The following is a 20159-nucleotide window of genomic DNA, read 5'->3' as shown; positions in this document are numbered from 1 at the left end:
AGGGAGAGGATTTAAGATCTTCAGTCCAAGAACGATGAGATCTCTTCAGGCCTCCCCAGTTGCTGCCACTGTCAGGCTGGGCATTCCCCGGCGGTCCCAGGGGTCTGTCTAGCTTCCTATGGGAAATGAACCGGCACCAACATCCTTCACCAAGAAGGTGCTATTATTCTCAGCGTGTGTTATGGCTTGGATTATTTTCCCTGCTTGTTTGGAGGGAAAAAGCCCTCCTATTTCTAGTCTAGTCAGCCGAGTTCGGGGCGGGCTCGCCGAGACTTGTTGCTGAGGAAACCCGCAGCTTTGTTTCCCTGGTATAGGGCTGACTTTCTCAACCGCCTTCCATTTCTGCTCGGGAGCAAAGCCCCGCGCTGCCGGACCCCCGGAGGCAAGCTCGTGAGCCGCCCATCTTGCGCGCCGGGGCGAAGGGCGCGCTCCCCGACCAGAACCCACCACGCCGGAGCCCCGCCACTCGCGCTCCCGCTCCCGCTCGCCGATTCCCACCACGCGTACTACCACACTCCCAGTGCCCGGCCACGCGCGTCGCCGCTTAGCGCGGGGGGTGCGCGCCGCCGGCCGAGGCGTGCGGGCCTTTCCAGCTGCGCCTCCTCGTGCCACTAGCGGCCGCTCGCCAGGGGAGGCGCTGCTGCCGCTGGGTACGCGCCTCCTCCTCTTCCTCCAACTCCTCCCCGCCTCCTCCCCCTGCTGCTTCTCCTCACTATAGTTCCCCGCCCAGGGCGGGGGCGGGCGGGGGCGAGCGGGGGCAAGCGCGTCCGGTTTGCTGGCACCGTGCAGAAATGGCAACTTGCGCGGTGGAGGTGTTCGGGCTCCAGGAGGATGAGGTGCGGGGGCCGCGGGGCTGCGGGGCGGGCTTCTCATCGCGTTGCCCATTAGCCTGACGGGTGGAGGAAGCGGCGAAGCCCGCGGCCATGGCCCGCGGGCCTGCTGTCAGCTCCATCCTTCCTCTTAGCGAGCCCGGGGAGCGCCGGAGACGCCGTGGGCGCCCTGGGGACGGACCGGCGCGCGCTGGTTGCGGGGGACTTGCTTTAGGGAGCTGCATTTTCTTCACAAGCCTGTTGCCTCCACACCCTCCTCCTCCCTGGAGGCGTCGCCTTCTTTGTCGGTTTCCTTCAGGAAGTGTTGAGGAGGGGGCCTAGGCAGTGAGCAGAGGGTGCGTGCGCGGGAGGGGGCGCACACATCGTCTCCCCAGTCCTTTCCCGCCACCCGTGGCCAGTGTACGTGAGCTCCCGTCGGGGGCAGGGGGGCAGGGAAGGAGAGTAAGGAAACCCAAAAACGAATTTCCCAGGTGTTGATTAGCCTGCTCTGGCTGAAGCCAAACAGACTTAACTTTGTGAACTTTGACTAGAAGACTCGCAACTGAATTGCCATTAGCTTCGCTTCGCTTCTCCTCGCTTCTCTTCTCCTCGCCTCTCTTCTCTTCTCTTCTCTTCTCTTCTCTTCTCTTCTCTTCTCTTCTCTTCTCTTCTCTTCTCTTCTCTTCTCTTCTCTTCTCTTCTCTTCTCTTCTCTTCTCTCTTATTTCCTTTCCTCTTTTCTTTTCTCCTTCTTCCCTCCCTCCATCATAAATCCATTTTACAGACGTAGATTTTTCCCTCATTTAGCAATAAGTGTCAAATGTGGAGTTTCTTTTGTATTTCACTGATAATCTTTGATATTGAAAAATAAAGCTGAAAAAAACCTGGTAAGAACCTCTCACAGGTGTTCTTTTTGGGAAAGTTCTGAGATTTAAAGAAGGCAAAGCTGTCTCTTTTCAGTTAAATGACATACTGGTTATGCCTAACGCTTGTTAGAAATAAGACCATTTGGAAGGAGTTCCGTTTTAAGTGAGATATGGCTTCCCAGATAGTCCCAAATTAGAATCGGTGGGAGGCGAAAAGGGTAGGTAGTCTAACAATGACTAGTTCAGATGAAAAAAATTAAAATTTAAGCACTGTCGTATGGCGACTAAGCAGTCTCATGCACTGGATATCAAGATTGAATCCTTACAATGTAAAGCAGCCTAACTTAGATGGATTGCTTAAGTATCTTCTAATAGTGTTGTAATTGTGCTTTCTCTTAGTAACTTGTCTTTAGGTGTCTTACACTTCTCTTGAGAGTTCTTTGTAAACAGCAGGCAGTTTGTTAATGCAGGCAAGTTATTCCAGGGTATTTTGAGAATACTTATCTTGCCTTCGAACTTCATTTCTTAGTACTGCTTCCTCTTAGGACAGGGGTTCTTAACCTTTTTTGTTCCACGGACGCCTTTACCAGACAAGTGAAAACTACAGGCCCCTTACTAAGTCCACACTATACTGTGTATTATTTAATAAATGTTATCACACCCGCACCAACACATCTCCACAAGAGTAATGTTTTTTTTGAATTTCAATTCAAGCTCATGGACCCCTTGTTAAGAACCCCCGTCTTAGAAGCAAAGTGGTGTTGGACAAATGGCAGCAGCTCTGGAAGACCCTCAGAAACAATAGTCAGTATGTTATGACTAAAGATAATCTAGTTTATGTCCCCATTATTGTTCTGTAGAAGGGAGGGGAATACTACAGCTCTGCACCCAGGATAGCTTTCTTCTTGTCACTCTGGTCTCCCTGTTTGCTATATAACAGCCAATAACCCCAGCCTGGCATTTGATCCCATCAGGCTGGCTTTCGACTTTATTTTCCTGTTGTTGTTGTTACTACTCAGAGGTAGGTCCTGTATTCCAGATTGCTTACCTCATTCCCTTTCAGTAGAACTGATTGAGCATAGGTAGAATATTGCCAAAGGTATCATTTACAGTCAGTTTTCTCCCCTCTTGGCAAACATTGCTTCTCACATCGCCCCTCTGCCCAGAAGAAATAAAACTAATTGTGGTAGTTAGGGGGTGGTCAATAGGCTGCTGGGGCTAAAGGCCAGAGGCTCCACCCTTTTAAAGGAGGATTTCCTGAATTTATTGAAGGATTTGTACTCCTGGGAAGTTTCATGGTATGAGGCCCACCCTATATACTTGGTGGAGAGGTCTAGCCATCAGTCGTATGACACAAATTGTTTTCATTTGGTGGCACTGAGGAAGAGTGTAAGGTCGGAAGGTAAGAGACTCAATTGATGAAGGCATCTTCCACATCTTGCACCAGACATATGATTAACCCTGCTGTGTATCATGCATTATGCAAGGCACCAGGGATAAAGAGAAAAAACAGTCTCAGCTTTTAATGAGCTCAGTTTGGTGGGAAAGACAAACATCGCTTGTGCCTTGATAGAGGTTGCCATCTTCTGACTATCATTTGCCAATTATTTTCTAGTTAAAAGAGGGCATAGAAAAGCCTACCCTCACTCCTCCCTTCCCTGTTTTTTTTTTCACTTTTTTAGAAGAAAAACATTGCAGCTATGTCATTTCTAAAACTCACAGAATAGTCTGGGAATAGTTAGCCCTCTGCTGTTGATTAAAAGTAAGGTTGCTTTCCTATTACAGTGAAAGGAGAGGATTCTTATTTTAAATTTGCAAGTGAAACAAGGAGAAAATGAAGAGAAAGGAAATAGAAACTAGCGAGAGAATTTAAACAGTATTACTGAATAGCCATTGAGTCACACCTGTATGAGCATATTCTAAAATTTACATAATAATACCTCTCATTTTTCAGTGAGTTTTAGTTCTTCCACATATGTGTCTATTAGAACAGAGAGCCCTGGTTCCATGTGCAGAATTGTGTCATTAAAACATTAACAAACTAAGAAAGAAGTTTAATATAGTTAATACCAAATTTACTCTGGACAGTCTAGCCGGTTAACAGGGAGTAAACCCATTTATCTTTGATGGGGAGGAGTATGTTGGGTATGGAAACTGGAAACCCTTTCTACTCCCAGTTATGCAAGGGCTAGAGTGTTTCCCAGACTCCCTTGCGCTTAGTATTCTGGATATGAAATAGTTTCCCCCAATTAGGTACAATGACTTGAGATTTGGAAGGTGGAAATGAGGTGGAGTATAGCTTCCTGTTTCTCTGGCTTTTTCTGCTGACAAGCATAGTCATGTAGGCTTGGAGTTTTTCTGTAAAAGTGTTCCAGTGTCTGGTCACTTTTAAAAATTGATATTGATAGGAAGTCACAGAAATAGTGGTAGCTTCCTGGTATCTAGATTGCAGCTGCAGGGTATGTTCTTTATGTTCTTAAAGTCAGCATTTCTGGTGGTGGCTTCTCATTCCCCCCTTTTTCTGTCTGCGGCAGAGGTAGTAGCTTCCTGGGTGTGCCAGTTTCATGGTGGTATTTCAATCCTCTGAAAGTCAATTCACAATACCTACTAAAAGAACCAAATACATATACACACACATACATACATACATATACACACCACATTTTATTTATCCGTTGAGCAGTTGATGGACACTTGGGTTGCTTCCATCTTCCCATCTTTTGGCAATTGTGAATAATGCTGCTGTGAATATGAGTGTGCAAATAACTGTTCGAGCTCCTGCTTTGAATTCTTTTGGTTATATACCTAGTAGCTGGATTGCCAGGTCATATCATAGTTCTATACTTAGCTTTCTGAGGAACCGTGAAACTCTTCCACAGCAGCTGCACCATTTTACATTATCACCAGCACTGAATGAGTGTTCCTATTTTAAAGCATCCTCTCTAACACTTGTAATTTTCTGTTTTTATGATAGCAGCCGTTCTGATGCTGCTACATCAAATACAACAGTATCTCATTGTGGTTTTGAATTGCATTTCCCTGATGGTTAATGATGTTCAGGTTATTTTTGTGTGCTTTCTGGCCATTTGTATATCTTTTTTTTAGATAAGTCTATTCAAGTCTTTTGCCCATTTTTAGATTGAGTTGTTTGTGTTGTTATTGTAAAGTCAAAGAATTTTTTTTATATATTCTGGACATTAATCCTTCATCAGATATGTGGTTTCCAAATATTTTCTCCCATTGTGTAGGTTGTCATTTTACTTTCATGATAAAGTACTCTTTTTTTAAGATTTATTTATTTTTATTTATATCTCTCCCCTTCCCTTCACCCCCCCCCCCATTGTCTGCTTTCTGAGTCCATTCACTGTGTGTTCTTCTGTGTCTGCTTGCATTCTTAACAGCGGCACCAGAAATCTGTGTCTTTTTTTGTTGTGTCACCTTGCTATGTCAGTTCTCCGTGTATGCTTTACCACTCCTGGGCAGGCTGTGTTTTTTTCGCATGGGGCGGCTCTCCTTACGGGGTGCACTCCTTGTATGTGGGGCTCCCCTACGTGGGGGACACCCCTGTGTGGCAGGGCACTCCTTACATGCGTCAGCACAGTGCATGGGCCAGCTGGTCCTGTGTTTGAACCCTGAACCTCCTATATGGAAGGCAGATGCTCTATCATTTGAGCCAAATCCATTTCCCATGGTAAAGTCTTTTGAGGCACAAATATTTTCATTTTGATCAAGTCCCATTTATCTATTTTTCTTTTGCTGTTTCTTGTCCTTTAGATACAAAGTCTAAGAAATCATTGCCTAACACAAGGTCCTGAAGATGGTTTCCTACATTTTCTTCTAGAAATTTGATAGTACCAGCTCTTATGTTTAGCTCTTTGATTCATTCTGAGTTGATTTTTTTAATATGCTGTGATGTAGGGGTCCTCCTTTTCATTGCCAATGGAGATCCAGTTTTCCCAGCATCGTCTGTTGAACAGACTATTCTTTTCCATTTGAGTGATCTTTGCTACCTTGTCAAAAATCAATTGGCCATAAATGTGATGGTTGATTTCTGAGCTCTTAATTCATCCCATTCGTCTTTATGTCTGTCCTTGTGCCAGTACCATGCTGTTTTGATTATTGTGGCATTGTATTAAGTTTTTTTTTTAAGATTTATTTTTTATTTATTTCTCCCCCGTGCCCCAAGTTGTCTGCTCTCTGTGTCCATTCGCTTTGTGTTCTTCTGTGTCTGCTTCTATTCTTGTCAGCAGCACCTGGAATCTGTGTCCCGTGTTGTTGCGTCATCTTGCTATGTCAGCTCTCCATGTGTGCGGTGCCATTCCTGGGCAGGCTGTGCTTCTTTCACGCTGGGCGGCTCTCCTTACGGGGTACACTCCTTGCATGTGGGGCTCACCTACGTGGGGGACACCCCTGCGTGGCACAGCATTCCTTGCGTGCATCAGCACTGCACATGGGCCAGCTCATCACATGGGTCAGGAGGCCCTAGGTTTGAACCCTGGACCTCCCATGTGGTAGGCCAACGCCTTGTCTATTGGGCCAAATCTGCTTCTCTGTATTAAGTTTTAAGATCAGGAAGTGGGAGTCTTACAACTTCATTATTCTTTTTCACGATGGCTTTAGCTCTTCAGGCCCCCTTACCCTTCTGTATAAATTTGATGATTGGTTTTTCCAATTCTACAAAAAATGTTGTTGGAATTTTGATAGGGATTGCATTAAATTTATCAATTGCTTTGGATAGTATTGACATTTTCATGATATTTATTCTTCTAGTCCATGAATACCAAATGTCCTTCCATTTATTTAGGTCTTCTTTGATATCTTTTAGCAATGTTTTGTAGTTTTCTGTGTACAAGTCCTTTACATCCTTGGTTAGATTTATTCCTAGATACTGGGTTCTTTTAGTTGGTTGTGAATGAAATTTTTTTTTCTTGATTTCTTCCAATTGTTCATTGCTTGTCTTTAGGAACACTTCTGATTTTGGGGTGTTGATCTTGTACCTACCACTTTGCTGAATTCATTTATTCACAGTAAGAGCTTTGCTATGAATTCTCTATAGTTCTTTCCCCGATTTTCATTAGCCTTTTTCTGAAACATTTGAAGGCAAGCTGAAGACACAATGCCTATCACCTCTAAATGCTATAATGTGTATTTTCCTAAAATAAAACACTTTCCTACATAACAACCAAGTCAAGAAATCAACATCCATACAACACTATCGTCCAATCCATTTAAATTTTTATAATTGTTCTAATACTTTCTCTTTTTCTTTCTGGCTTATGATCCCATCCATGAGCTTCCATTTTTCCATCTCTTCTAATCCAGAACCATTCCTCATTCTTTCCCTTGGCAGTTTTAAGGATTGTGGACTGTACATCTGTACAATGCCCCTCAGTCTGATTCTGCCCACTATTTCCTCGTGACCTGTCAATGATGCTCTGTTCTCTGTGCATCACATCAGGGGTACATGATTTTGATCTGTTCCATCACTATTTTTTTTTTTTTAAGATTTTATTTATTTATTTAATTCCCTCCCCTCCCCCAGTTGTCTGTTCTCTGTGTCTATTTGCTGCGTCTTGTTTCTTTTGTCTACTTCTGTTGTCGTCAGCGGCACAGAAGTGTGGGCAGCGCCATTCCTGGGCAGGCTGCACTTTCTTTCACGCTGGGCGGCTCTTCTTACAGGGCACACTCCTTGCACGTGGGGCTCCCCTACGTGGGGGACACCCCTGCATGGCAGGGCACTCCTTGCGCGCATCAGCACTGCACATGGGCCAGCTCCACACGGGTCAAGGAGGCCCAGGGTTTGAACCGCGGACGTCCCATGTGGTAGACGGACGCCCTAACCACTGGGCCAAGTCCATTTCCCCTGTCCCATCACTATTGATGATAACCTAATCACTTGGTCCTTTGGTGTGTGCCAGGTTTGTTCTTTGTAAAGTCACCATTTTTCCTTTTATAATTGATTAGTGTTTTGAGGAGACATATTCTAATTTTATGTCAGTATCTTAACTCATCAAATCTCCATTCGCCAATTTTAGCATCCATTGGTAACTCATCTGAATCAAATATCACTAGTTTTTTATTTTCTCTCTTTATTAGTTGGTATTCTGTGTGAGAGGAACTTTCCCTTTCCTCACTTTTATGTATTCATTCATTTATTTATATCAGCAAGGACTCAGAGTCCTACCATATTCAACAGGTTATAATCAATCACTATCCTTAAGTATTTTGATTTTCTAATTGTTCCAGTTTGGCTAGCTGAGGACTTTTCAAGGAGGTTCCTGAGTCCTTGTGACATGTCCACATTATTTTTGAACACTTATTTTCTGGCTGAAGATCTCCAGCTACCCTTATACTTTTTCTTCTCCAGCTGTCTGGAATCAGCCATTTCTCTGAGAAATCTAGGTTCCATTTATTAGAAAATGATATTTAGAAAGCCAAGTGTTCAGTGTGCTCATTGCTGTTGGGATGTCATTGCTTCTTGGCCCTCTCAGTGAAGAGAGTAAGGAGGTGTGTGTGTGTGTGTACACATAAATCTATAGCTATTTCTATATCAATCTATGTACATATATTTAAAAATCATGAATTCATACCAGGTTCTCTAATTCAAATCTAAAACTTAAGATTTTCTCTAGCCTTCCCCTTTCCATGTTTGTAAGTGTCTTTTCCAACATGGAAAATTTGGCTTTCATTATCTTCAGTGTATTTACTTATTTGGTCAATCCATTTACTTTGTTGGATGTAACCGATTTCCCAGACTCGCAGGCATCTCCTTTGCCTGTCACTTCTGTACTATATCTGATTCCCTGCCTCTGTGGATGCTGAGGGGAATGCTGCCAATGCCTTTCACTGTGGCATCTTTCTCCCCTCCCCAGTGCCCCGTTCCAGTGGGCATGCCCCTAGTGCACCTCACCATGGCATCTCCCCTTTCCCCTCAGTGCCTCACAGTAGTGAGCATGTTGACTGTGCACCTCCACTGAACTCCCTTTCCACCCACTTACCCAGCCTACGGTGGGCCTGTCGTTAACGCCACTGTACCAGGAAGAGAAGTGGAGATGAGAGGGGGCTATAATTTCTTTCTTTCTTTTTTTTTTTTACAGTTAGCTACTAGGAATTCATATATTACATAAAAATAGCATTTTGGAGGTGGAAGGGACCTTGTAAATAAATCATTTGGGGTGAAATGGGTCTAGAATGGGATTTGACTAGTTTGGATTCTGGCCCTGCTACTTAGTGATCTTGGATAAATTATTTAACATCTCTCAGGCCAGGATATTTAAATCAGCTGATTCTCCATTCCTCTAGCTGTTTCTGGTATTAGAAATATACTGCTGTACCTGGAGATGTAAGAACTTCAAGGATTTAACACAATTGCTTTTTAGGTTATTGTAGTTATCCACTCCAGCACTGAACCTTTAAGTCAGATTGCTGATTTGAATTGCTCAACCAACTGTTCTGTATTATGTGGCATTCAATATTATTGATCTCACCTCCTTGAAGCTTTATTTATTCTGGCTCTCTTGCCAATCCTGTCATAGTTTTAAAAGGATAAATGAGTGGAGGGAGTAGGAGGAGTTTGGAGATAAAGGAAGGGAGAAATGTTCATTTGCACAAATGAAAAAGATTTTGATAAGACTTCACAAAGTCTTGATGAATAAATATTTGAGTTTGGCTTCCACTAATAAGAGATGTTGGGACAATGAAGAGGGTAATGTGAACAAACAATCATATTAGGGCAAAAATATGTTTTTGTGAAAATGTTTCTTCTTTAGGGTAAAAAATGTTACCCTAAATATATTAATACTTGCCTTTAATTGAATACCTGCTATGCCAACACCAGGTTAGGAATTTACAGACTTTTGCAGTAAGCTTCACAACAGTGTTGCAAAGGTAGATAGTAGTATCCCCACATTACAGATAGGGAATCTGAGATTGCAGTTTATTCAGTGACCCCTTCCAAGTAGGTTGCAGATCTGACTCAATCTCAGGAAGATGATAAGTAGGACATATGTAGAATTAACGTGTAATTGTTTTTTTTTTTTAAGATTTGTTTTTCTTATTTATTACACCCCTCACCCCGTTGTTTGCGTTCGCTGTCTGCTCTCTGTGTCTATTTGCTGTGTGCTTTCTGTGTCTGCTCATCTTCTTTTGAGGAGGCACCAGGAACTGAACTTGGAACCTTCCATGTGGGAAAGAGGCACTCAATCACTGGAGCCGTCTGAGCTCCCTGCTTTGTTGGATCTCTCATCCTTGTTGTATCATCTTGGTTGCATCATCTTGTTGCATCAGCTCATGGTGCTTGCCCATTGTACCAGCTCCGCTATCTTGCTCATTTTCTCCAGGAGGTACTGGAAATGGAACCTGGGACCTCCCATGTGGTAGGCAGGAGCTCAATAGCTTGAGCCACATCCACTTTCCACACGTAATTGTTCTTAAGCTCTTATTTTATTATCTTCTGTCTTTTCTTGTTATAGTTTTTAGGTGTACCTCTGAAGCACTTGAATTCCATGCTTCATATGCTTAATGTTTTCATTGAACACTAGTATATGTAAGGCATTTGGGTTAGACCATGAGATAAAAATGATGGATGATAGGCATGAACCTTGCTGTCATAGAATTTATGTCCTAGAGGGAGAGAGGGATATTAAATAATCAGACATCAAATGTTTTATTAATACTATGAAGGAAAAGAGTATAAGATGAAAGTGTGGAATCCTGGAAGAGGAGATGCCCGCCACCATACTTTGCAACGTGGGAAGCAGTGAGCAGCGACAGCTCGCTTGGGCTTCCTCCCAGATCCTGGTTGGTGAGCTTATTGCCCAGTCTTGAAAAGAGGAAGCAGTGGGCAGCAGCAGCTTGCCTGGGCTTACTCCTTGATCCTGATCCTGCAACTCTGAGTCCTTTTCGCCCTCTCCTGCAACTTCCCAGAGTGAACCCCAGAGACACTTGGGATTGTGTTGAGACTGGCAGGTTGGTGAGAGACCTACCCTTGCCGCTGCTGTAGCTCCATCCAACTCCAGACTCTGATTACCAGCTGGGTGAGTTAAGGAAATTCTCCTCTGGAGGATCCTGTTCTTTCTCCCGTGGTTTCAGACAACTCTACAAGTCCTAGCTAGGTCAGTGATCCTCTCCGTTTTCAGGGACCATGGCCGGTGTCCAGCCTGTGTCCCCAGAAGCCCCTCAGGAATCAGATATCTGATCCTGGGTGTGGACTTCCTGCTGATAAGGTTCTCTGACTAACTTGGAGATGACTGACTTGCACAGTTAACCTTTGAGAGTCCCTAACCTCATCCCAGCTTCCTAAAATGGAAAACACTCCTTCGACTCCTCCAAAAACTACACCACTGGGCTGCCTCCTTCAGAACCTTAAAACCTTAAATTCTGAGGGAGATAATCAGACCCAAGAAATTTATCTTTCACTCCAGCACAATTTGGCCTCAGTACAAATTGGAACATGAAAATCAATGGACGGAACATGGTACTTTTGACATACAGATCCTTAGAGATCTGGAAATCTTCATCTAATGCAATGGCAAGTGGCTAGAGGTCCCTTCATTCAGGCCTTCCTATTTCTCCGAAATTGTCCTTCCCTCTGTCAATTTCTCTTACCAAAATCCTATTGCTCAACCACAAACTTTCTCATAAGACTCTCCCACCTAAAGACTCTTCTGATTTTGATCCGTCTGAACATGCTCCCCCTCCTCCATCTCATCCGTCAGTATCCCCTTCCGAGGATCCAGCCTCACCTGACTGAGACTCTCCACTTCCATCCCCTCCCCCTGCTCCCACGTCCTTTTCTACCCCTCATACTTGTTCCTGTGGAATGCCTCCCTCCACCCCACAAACTGAGCCACTCTCTGCCCCCCTGCTTCCCCTTAGGGAAGAGGTGGGAGCTGAACGAATCATCCGAGTACCTATTTCTTTCTCACTCTCAGATCTTAGTCAAATAGAAGAGCGATTAGGCTCCTCCTCAGAAAATCTTGCTACATACCTTAAAGAATTTCAACACCTCACTTGCTGCTATGATCTCACATATCAGGATGTCCATGTCATAATAACTTTTCCTACTACCCCTGAGGAAAAAAGCCACATTTGGGCTGCAGCCGCTGCCTTTGCCAATTCCCCCCCCACCACCACCACATAGGACCCTCACCGATGCGCCCCTGGCACCGAGGCAGTCCCCGCAGCCTCTCCTCCAAGGGGATACCAGGCAGACTCTAGAGATTTAGATCGCATGCACACTTTCTAACCTGCATAATAGAAGGCATGCAAAGGCAGCCCTCAAAGCAGTAAATTTGACAAAATCAAAGAAATTTCCCCCAAATCAGATGAAAACCCTGTGCCTTTATGAATAGATTAACTGAATCACTCCTCAAATATACTAATTTAGACCCAGATTCGGAATCCAGATGACTATACTTACATACCCACTTTATCACTCAGGCACACCCAGATATCAGAAAAAAACTGCAAAAATTAGAGGAGGGCCCTCAAACCCCTCAGAAAGACCTAATTAAAGCAGCCTTTAAGATCTTTAACAATAGAGAGGAGGAAGGCAAATTAGAAAAACAAACGAGATCAAGCAAAAGTCTCCCTCCTACTGCTGCCCTCAGAGTCGATTTCTGAAAACCCCATCCCTCCTCTTCCCTGTGGCGGCCACCCGGGCCCTGCTTTAAGTCTAGGAAGGAAGGACACAGCATGCACATGCCCTAATCCAAGACCCCTGCAGGGGCATTGTCTGGGGTGCCAATGTAAAGGCCATTGGAAGTTAGATTGCCCCGAAAACCCTGTTTCTGGGAAAATCCCTCAACATGCCTTACTGGCCTAGAACCTAAATCAACTTCCCTTCCTAACCTACTCCAAATAACAGCAGAAGACTGATGGGTCCCAGGTTTGTAGAGAACCCACATCTCCAGTAAGTCTGAGCCAAGGGTTATCATCAAGGTTGGAGGTAAGCGGATCTTGTTTTTGATTGACACAGGGCCCACGTATTCAGTCCTTTCAGAACATTCAGAACCTTAAACATCTTCCTCAATCTCTGTTGTGGAGGTTGATGGTATTCCTTCCTCTCCCTTAATTACATACCCCCTTTCTTGTACTATAGAAAATCCCATGTTCTCACACCTATTCCTAGTTATACCATCATGCCCTTCCCCACTCTTTGGATGAGATATCTATCCAAACGGCACTCCTCTGTCTCCTTTTCACTACTCTCTCCACAAGCTAGCTTCCTTCTCCTTTTGTCCCCAGCCTTAACTCCTACTTCCCCTCCTACTGACATCGCTCCTTTCTTATAACAGGAAGTAAACCCCCAAGGCTGAAACACTGACTCTCCCTCAATAGCCTCACACCTCTCCCCTGTGAGAATCACCCTAAAAGACAGCTATCTTTCATCAACAGTCTCCAATATCCTCTCTCCTCCAGTGCCAAGCGAGGACTTAAACCCACCGCTAACAAACTTTGTGCCTCTCAGCTGTCACGCCCCATCAACTCTCCATTCAGTACACCTATCCTAGCTGTTAAAAAACCTAATGGCAGTTATTGTCTAGTGCAGGACCTAAGAGCTATCAACCAGGCAACCCAGCCCGTAGTCCCCTTAGTCCCCAACCCCTATACCCTCTTATCACACATCCTTCCCCAAACCACACATTACATAGTAGTAGACCTCAAAGATGCCTTTTTCACAATCCCCCTAGATGAAAATTCTGAAAACAATTTCGCTTTTACATGGCTCTCATATTTTTCTTCACCTTTTGAAACTATACTAATACCCCTAATAACCCCACTAATAACTATTTTTCTCCTTCTCATGTGTGGCCCTTGTCTCCTACAGCTCCTCTCCCGATTCATCCAAGTTGTTCAAACCACCACCCAAGAATATGTAAATTGGGCCTTCCTGTTATGAGAACAATAATCAATAACCACCTCAGAACGCAAAACCCCACCAGCTGGGCCGCACGAGAAGGAAACCCCTGTCGCCCCTAACAGCAGAAAGCAGCCGAATGAGTCGACACCCCCTTTCCTCCACCCTTCACATGCGAGCCTGACTGTCCACTCTTAGACCTACTTTATTTTTTATTGTTATAATCAAAACCAAGAGATTGACAGGACTAGGCCCTGTCCCTAGCCCCCATAACAGCCACAACTTGCAGAAGCTGCAAGTGTATTATTAAACTTACCCCATTGTGAAAGGGCCAACTGTTTACTCAGAAGAAACTGCGTCCCGTGACATAGAATAACCCCTGTCCTGGCCCTACATGTCCAGATACAGTTCATTTCCTCACAAGAATAGACAAAGAAGCCACCCCACCCCACCAGCCCCTGCCCACACCCCTAGAATTCACTGCCCCTAGCCCACCGCCTCCTAGTCATCCCTATAGGCCCTCGGGTCTTACTGAAGCCCCAACCCACTCCCACTGACTACGCATGTTCCCACGCATATATGTACTGTAGAAATTCATAACTGCCTCTGCCAGAAGCGGGCTGAAGTTTCTCTTCAGACCCCCGACATGCTGGCAGGGGGACTGAAGTTTATTCTTCAGACCCCCTCCGTTGGGAGAGCTTCCCAATAAATCCTTGTCTGCAGTTGCTGGTCTCTGTGTCCCAATTGTCTCATGCCAACATTTAACAGAAAATATATAACAGAAAATTGGTTAATCTTGCATGGTATGGAGGAGGGGAAAGAGTATCAGGAAAGGCTGAGGAAGTCACATTTAAGCTGAAACTAAGGTTTATTAGCCAGGTAAAAGCAAAAAGCTTTCCAGAGAGATAGACTTGTGTGTGTAAAAATGAGATGGAGAACAACTTAAATGCTAGAGTAGTGGAGCAGAGGGAAGTTGCTAGGAGATCAGGCTGGAGACCAGAAAAGCCAAGTTGATTTTATTGGGCTCTTCCCTTCTTCCATACGCAATTTTAAGGATGTTTAATTGGATTCCAAGTAGAATGGAAAATCATTAAACGTGGGTGTTCGTACACACCGCACAGAGCATCATTAACATTGCTATTGTTATAGCTGATGCTCATTACTCACATACTTAACATTTTCTTTGTTCTTATTTCCTCCTGCATATCAGGCTTTCCATGTGGGATCACTTCTGCCTGAAGTACATCCTATAGAATTTCTTTCATTGAGGGTTTGCTGGTAACGAACTTCTTAAGTTTTTGTTTATCTGAAAAATGTCTTTATTTTGCTTTCCTTCTTTTGGGGCAGGGAGAGTAAAATTTATAAACAGTGAAATGTACATCTCAAATGTGCAATTTAATGATTTTCTACATGTGTAACCAACAATCCAGTGAAGATATAAAATATTCCTTTCACTCTGGAATGTTCCCTTGGCCTCTCTTCCAGCAATCCCACTCCACTCCCTATCCCCTATCCCCTATCCCCACAAGCAACTTTCTATCATGTTCAGTTATTTCTCCCTGTTCTGGGACTTCCTTTAAAAAGAATCATACAATATGTACTTTTTTGTGTCAGGCTTCTTTTGTTTGACATAATGTTTTCAAGATTCATATATGTAGTTGGACGTATCAGTAGCTTATTCTTTGATTGTTAAATAGATTTCTGTTGTATGAGTATATCATAGTTGTTTATCCATTCTCCTTTTCATGGATACTTGAATGTTTTCAGCTTTTGACTATTATGTTTAAACGTACTATGAACATTCATGTACAAATCTTTTTGTGGAAATTTCATTTCTCAGGTAAATACCTAGAAGTGGGATTGCTGGATCCTAGGCTAGTGTATATTTAACCTTATAAGAAACCTCGAAACAGTTTTCCAAAGTATACCAATTATACTCCCACCAATGATGCATGAGAATTTTAGTTGCTCTACATCTTCTCCGACATTTGAAGTATCAGCAGATGTCTTCCATCCACACCTCCCAGCCTTCTCCTTCTGGGTGTTGCATCCAAGGTTATCAGGTTCCTATGTATCCTGACAGTAGAATTTTATGTATAGGCATATTTGGTGCTATCACATTTTAAAGTAGTATTAAGATATAAAATGATGAGTTTTTCTTGGATATTATCTTGTGCTGACTGAATAAAGTTATGTATTCTAAATAAGTGATATTCCTATAACTGCATTCACTATAGCACCCCCATTCCCCACCCCCACACTCTGTCCCTGTGGTTCTCAAACTTCAGTGTCTGTCAGAATCTCCAGAAGGTTTCTGGTCCCATCCTAGATCACAGATTTCTGGCCCTACCCCAGAGTGTCTGATGTAGTGGATGTGGAATGGGGCCTGATTAATTTGTGATTTCTATCAGACTCAAAGATGATACTAATACTTCTGGTCCAGGGAATATACTGTTAGAACTACTATACTATCCTGAATCTAAGGATTCAGAGTATTCTTTTTTTTTTAAAAGATTTATTTTACTATTTCTCCACCCTCGGCCCCCCCCCCCCCCGGGTCTGCTCTCTGTTTCCATTCACTGTATGTTCTTCTGTGTCTGTTTGCATTCTTTTCAGCACTGGGAATCTGTGTCTCTTTTTGTTGTGTCATCTTGCTGCGGCAGCTCTCCATGTGTGTGGCACCACTCCTGGGCAGGCTGCACTTCTTTCTTGTGGGGCAACTCTCCTTACAGGGCACACTCCTTGTGCGTGGGGCTTCACTATGCGGGGGACACCCCGCGGGGCAGGACACTCCTTGTGCACATCAGCACTGCACGTGGGCCAGCTCCACACAGGTCAAGGAGGCCCGGGGTTTGAACTGTGGACCTCCCATGTGGTAGATGGACGCCCTAACCACTGGGCCAAGTCTGCCACCCGTATTCTTGTTTATCATGGTTATTTCTGTGAAAGTTTCTGAGGAGTTTCAATGCATACATAGCAAATATATAGCAATCATATTCTCCAGCTTTATTAGGACATTCCAATTTCTTTTATTTTATTTTCCAGTAAAGCATGTTCTTTAAATGCTTCAAGTAAGTTTACATATTGGGGAGGGGGGGATGGCAACTTAAAACCTGCTGGCAGTCCTTAGTGCCGATTTTTAGTTTGGAAAATAGGGTCACCATAATTTATATAGCATGTATTACTAAAAATAAATAAAATGGAAAAATGTATACTTCTTTCCATTCCACTCCAGCAATTTTTTTGTTGAATAATCAGTATTTATATTATTATGACTATGTAAATACAGTATCATTCACATCCTGAACCATTGTACTATGTTTATGATTATTTATTACACTTTTGTTTTTTGGTTTGCTTTAGTTTTCTGTACACCCATCACAAATTTAATTGCAAACTCTGTGAAAGCTTTAAAAGTACTCAATGCAATAAAACAAAACAAAGAACAGTCACCAAAAACTATACGAATGCTACTAGTTTCTTTTTTCCTTGTTCTGTTTGGAAACATACTCTTGCTGTGTTGTGGTGTTCCAGCTATACTACTTGTATCTAGACCTGCTGAATGGCCATCAGTTAGGGCCTTCCATTTGCCATCATTTTGAGAATTCTCTTGAGTTCACTTTCTGTGCTCTACCCTTTGTTCCTTGATCTCGTTTTCTTCTTTCCTAATTTATTCTCTCATTTGGTGACTTACATACTCTGAGTGATCAGGTGTTCTTGAGTGGAGACTCTCACAGTAGGGTGATCTGAAGCTACCATTTCATTGTGGTATTCTCACATCAGTATTTATAGCATATGGGTCCCTGTGCGCCACTCACTTTCCTTAGAGAGGAGTCTTCCATCTTTCAGTATGGTGTGTGTAAGTCTGGCAGCCAGTGTTCTTGGAACTAAGTAAGGTAGGGGTACTGGGCAGCTCACTGATTGTGCCATCTTTTCCTTGATTTTAATAAGGTACCTTATTCCTGCTTTCAGTTGTACCTACTAGTGTCACAGGACATTTCTGGGTCAATTTATCCAGAAGAGAAATTTATTTTCTTGTTGGATAGGAGAGAAGTAATCACTTTATGGGCTTGGGTAGAGAATCTGGGGGTCCAACTTTTCTTCACACAGACTTTCTACTAGTCCTACTATTTTTAGTCACACCCTATGTCCCTGCCTTCAGAAATACCTGATACCTCCAATTCCTAAGCTCTTTGGTGGTTTGCTGGTTTGAGTAAACTTGCTACTTATTCATTTCCCTTTTGCAGTGGTTAGGTTCACCTTTTTCTAATTTGCTAAGTCACTTAGTACTATTTTCTAAAACTGGTCAACATCTTTTATATGCAATTATCTTTTTTCTTATTCTCTTTGTCTTTGTGGGCTATGCTTTTTTATTCATTTGCTCTTATTTTAGTGGTGTTTCAGGATGTAGCAGAGATAAAAGAGTATATTTAATTCATTGCTTCTAATCTGAGGTTTATACTCTTTTCATGGATTAACCGTGCCCTTGACCTTCCACATATCTTGATGATCCCCACATTTTTATCTTGAACTCACGTCTACTGAGCACCAGGCCTATATATCTAGATGATGTACAGGCATCTCAAAGGCAACATGTCCAAAATTGATCTCATCAGCTGCCTCTCAAAACCTACTCTGTCTTTTTTTTTAAATGCTCCTAAGGACCTTACTCATTCAAACCAGAAACCTGAAAATGAATGTAAATTCTTCTCTTCTTCTCCATAGCATGTCAAGGGGTAGGGACACACAGATTTTGTGTATTAGATCCATTACCTCATCACCATCACAACTGTCTAAGGTCAGGTTCTCATGTCTAATGCAGGCCCTTGGATTACCCATCGCTGGTTTCTCAGATCCTGGTCTTAACCTCTTTCAATTCATACTGCCAGATTTGTTCCTTCCTTTCTTGGCGCTCTGTGCCTGTCTCCTTAGCTTGGTGTATGAAGTCCTGAAAGAATTGTTCTACTTTTTCATCTTCTGTCTAGTACTTACCCCACATGCCCAGTTCCATCTATACAAAACTCCTCATACTGAAACATACCAGTTTCTACTAACTTTGTCCTTCTTTGTTTCTTTCTTTTTTTGTGATAATGTGTGTGTGTATATGGCATAATATTTGCCATTTATTCCATTTATAAGTGTTTAATTCAGTGGCATTAATTATTTTTAAAATGTTGTGTTACCATCACCATCTTCTATTACTAAAACATTTTCATTACCTAAAACAGAAACTCTACCTGTTGGGGAAAATATGACTCTTACTGGGACACGGAGACTGATTGATCATAAGCAAAGAATTTATTGAAGTTCTCCCAATGGAGGGGTTCTGAAGAACAGATTTCAATTCCCTCACCAGCATGGTGGGGTCTGAAGAGAGACTTCAGCCCAATCCTGGAAGGGCGGGACTTGAATTTATACAGAACTTTCCTAAGTGGGGAAATGATAGTGGGAGGGGGTTCAGAGTCTGAGTGAGGTAGTGGGAGGGGGTTGAGGGAGCTATGGCTTCTTGGAATGCTGCAGGAACAAATGTTTCTTTTGATCTGTAAGGTTTTAAAGGGTTTGTAAATAGTGAAGGTTTCTGTCTAGGTCTCCCTCTGATATGCAGGTAGAGGCAGTAAAGATTTCCATCTCCCTCTGATATGCAGATGGTGAAGATCTCTATCTCCCTTTACTCCTGTCTCTATGGGGTTCCTTTGTTTAACCTGTGGGTTAGTGCCACATGGGAGAGGGTGTTTACCTTTTTCCAGGTGCATATCAGGGGAAACTGAGGTACAGCTTGTTGATTATTGCAAACCTCTAACACTACCCATTAAGCAATCTCCCCATTCCCCCTTCTTTACCCCCTGGTAACGTCTAATCTACTTTCTTTCTCTACGAATTTGCTTATTTTAGATATTTCATATAAATGGAATCATACAATATTTGTCCTTTTATTTTACTCAACATAGTAATTCCAAGGTTCACCCATATTGTAGTATGTATCATAACTTCAGTCCTTTTTATGACTGAATAATATTCCATTGTACATATATATCACATTTTGTTTACCCATTCATCCATCATTGGGCATTTGGGTTGTTTCCACCTTTTAGATATTGTGAATAAGGCTACTCTGAACGTTGGTGTACAAATATCTTTTTATGTCCATGCTTTCACTTCTTTGGGGTGTATACCTAGAAGTGGAATTGCTGGGTCATATGGAAATTGTATTTTTAACTTTTTGAGTAACCACCAGATTTGTTTTCCACAGTGGCTGCAGCATTTTTCATTCTTACCAGCAATAAACAACAGTTCCAGTTTCTCCACCAGTGCTTGTTATTGTCTTTTTTTTTAACCATACCCATCCTAGTAGGTGTGAAGTAGGTCATTCATTCTGGTTTCAGTTTGCATTTCCCAACTGACTAATGATGTGTACATCTTTTCATGTGCTTATTGGCCATTTGTAGGTCTTTATTGGAGAAATGTCTATTTAAGTCCTTTTTCCATTTTTTAATTGGGTTGTTTGTCTTTTTTGTTGAGTTGTGGGAGTACTTTACATATTGTAGATATTAAACCCTTATCAGATATATATAATTTGCAACTATTTATCTCCCATTCTGTACCTTATCTTCTCACGTTCTTGATA

The 20159-nt window shown here is 42.8% G+C and overlaps 1 protein-coding gene across 1 annotated transcript in view; it reads left to right on the top strand.

Annotated features, from left to right (window-relative positions):
* The first annotated feature begins 626 nt into the window (after positions 1–626).
* NEDD4 (NEDD4 E3 ubiquitin protein ligase) overlaps positions 627–20159 on the top strand; it is a 191298-nt gene continuing 171765 nt past the window's right edge. Inside the window, exon 1 of the mRNA XM_058294242.2 lies at positions 627–836. Coding sequence (XP_058150225.1) covers positions 792–836 — 45 coding nt within the window. The 5' untranslated portion in view covers positions 627–791. The remainder of the gene's footprint in view (positions 837–20159) is intronic.

Source organism: Dasypus novemcinctus, chromosome 3 (genome assembly GCF_030445035.2).
Source record: "Dasypus novemcinctus isolate mDasNov1 chromosome 3, mDasNov1.1.hap2, whole genome shotgun sequence".
Lineage (NCBI taxonomy): Eukaryota > Metazoa > Chordata > Mammalia > Cingulata > Dasypodidae > Dasypus > Dasypus novemcinctus.
The sequence above is the reverse complement of the archived record's forward strand: the minus strand, read 5'-3'. Positions and strand labels throughout refer to the sequence as shown.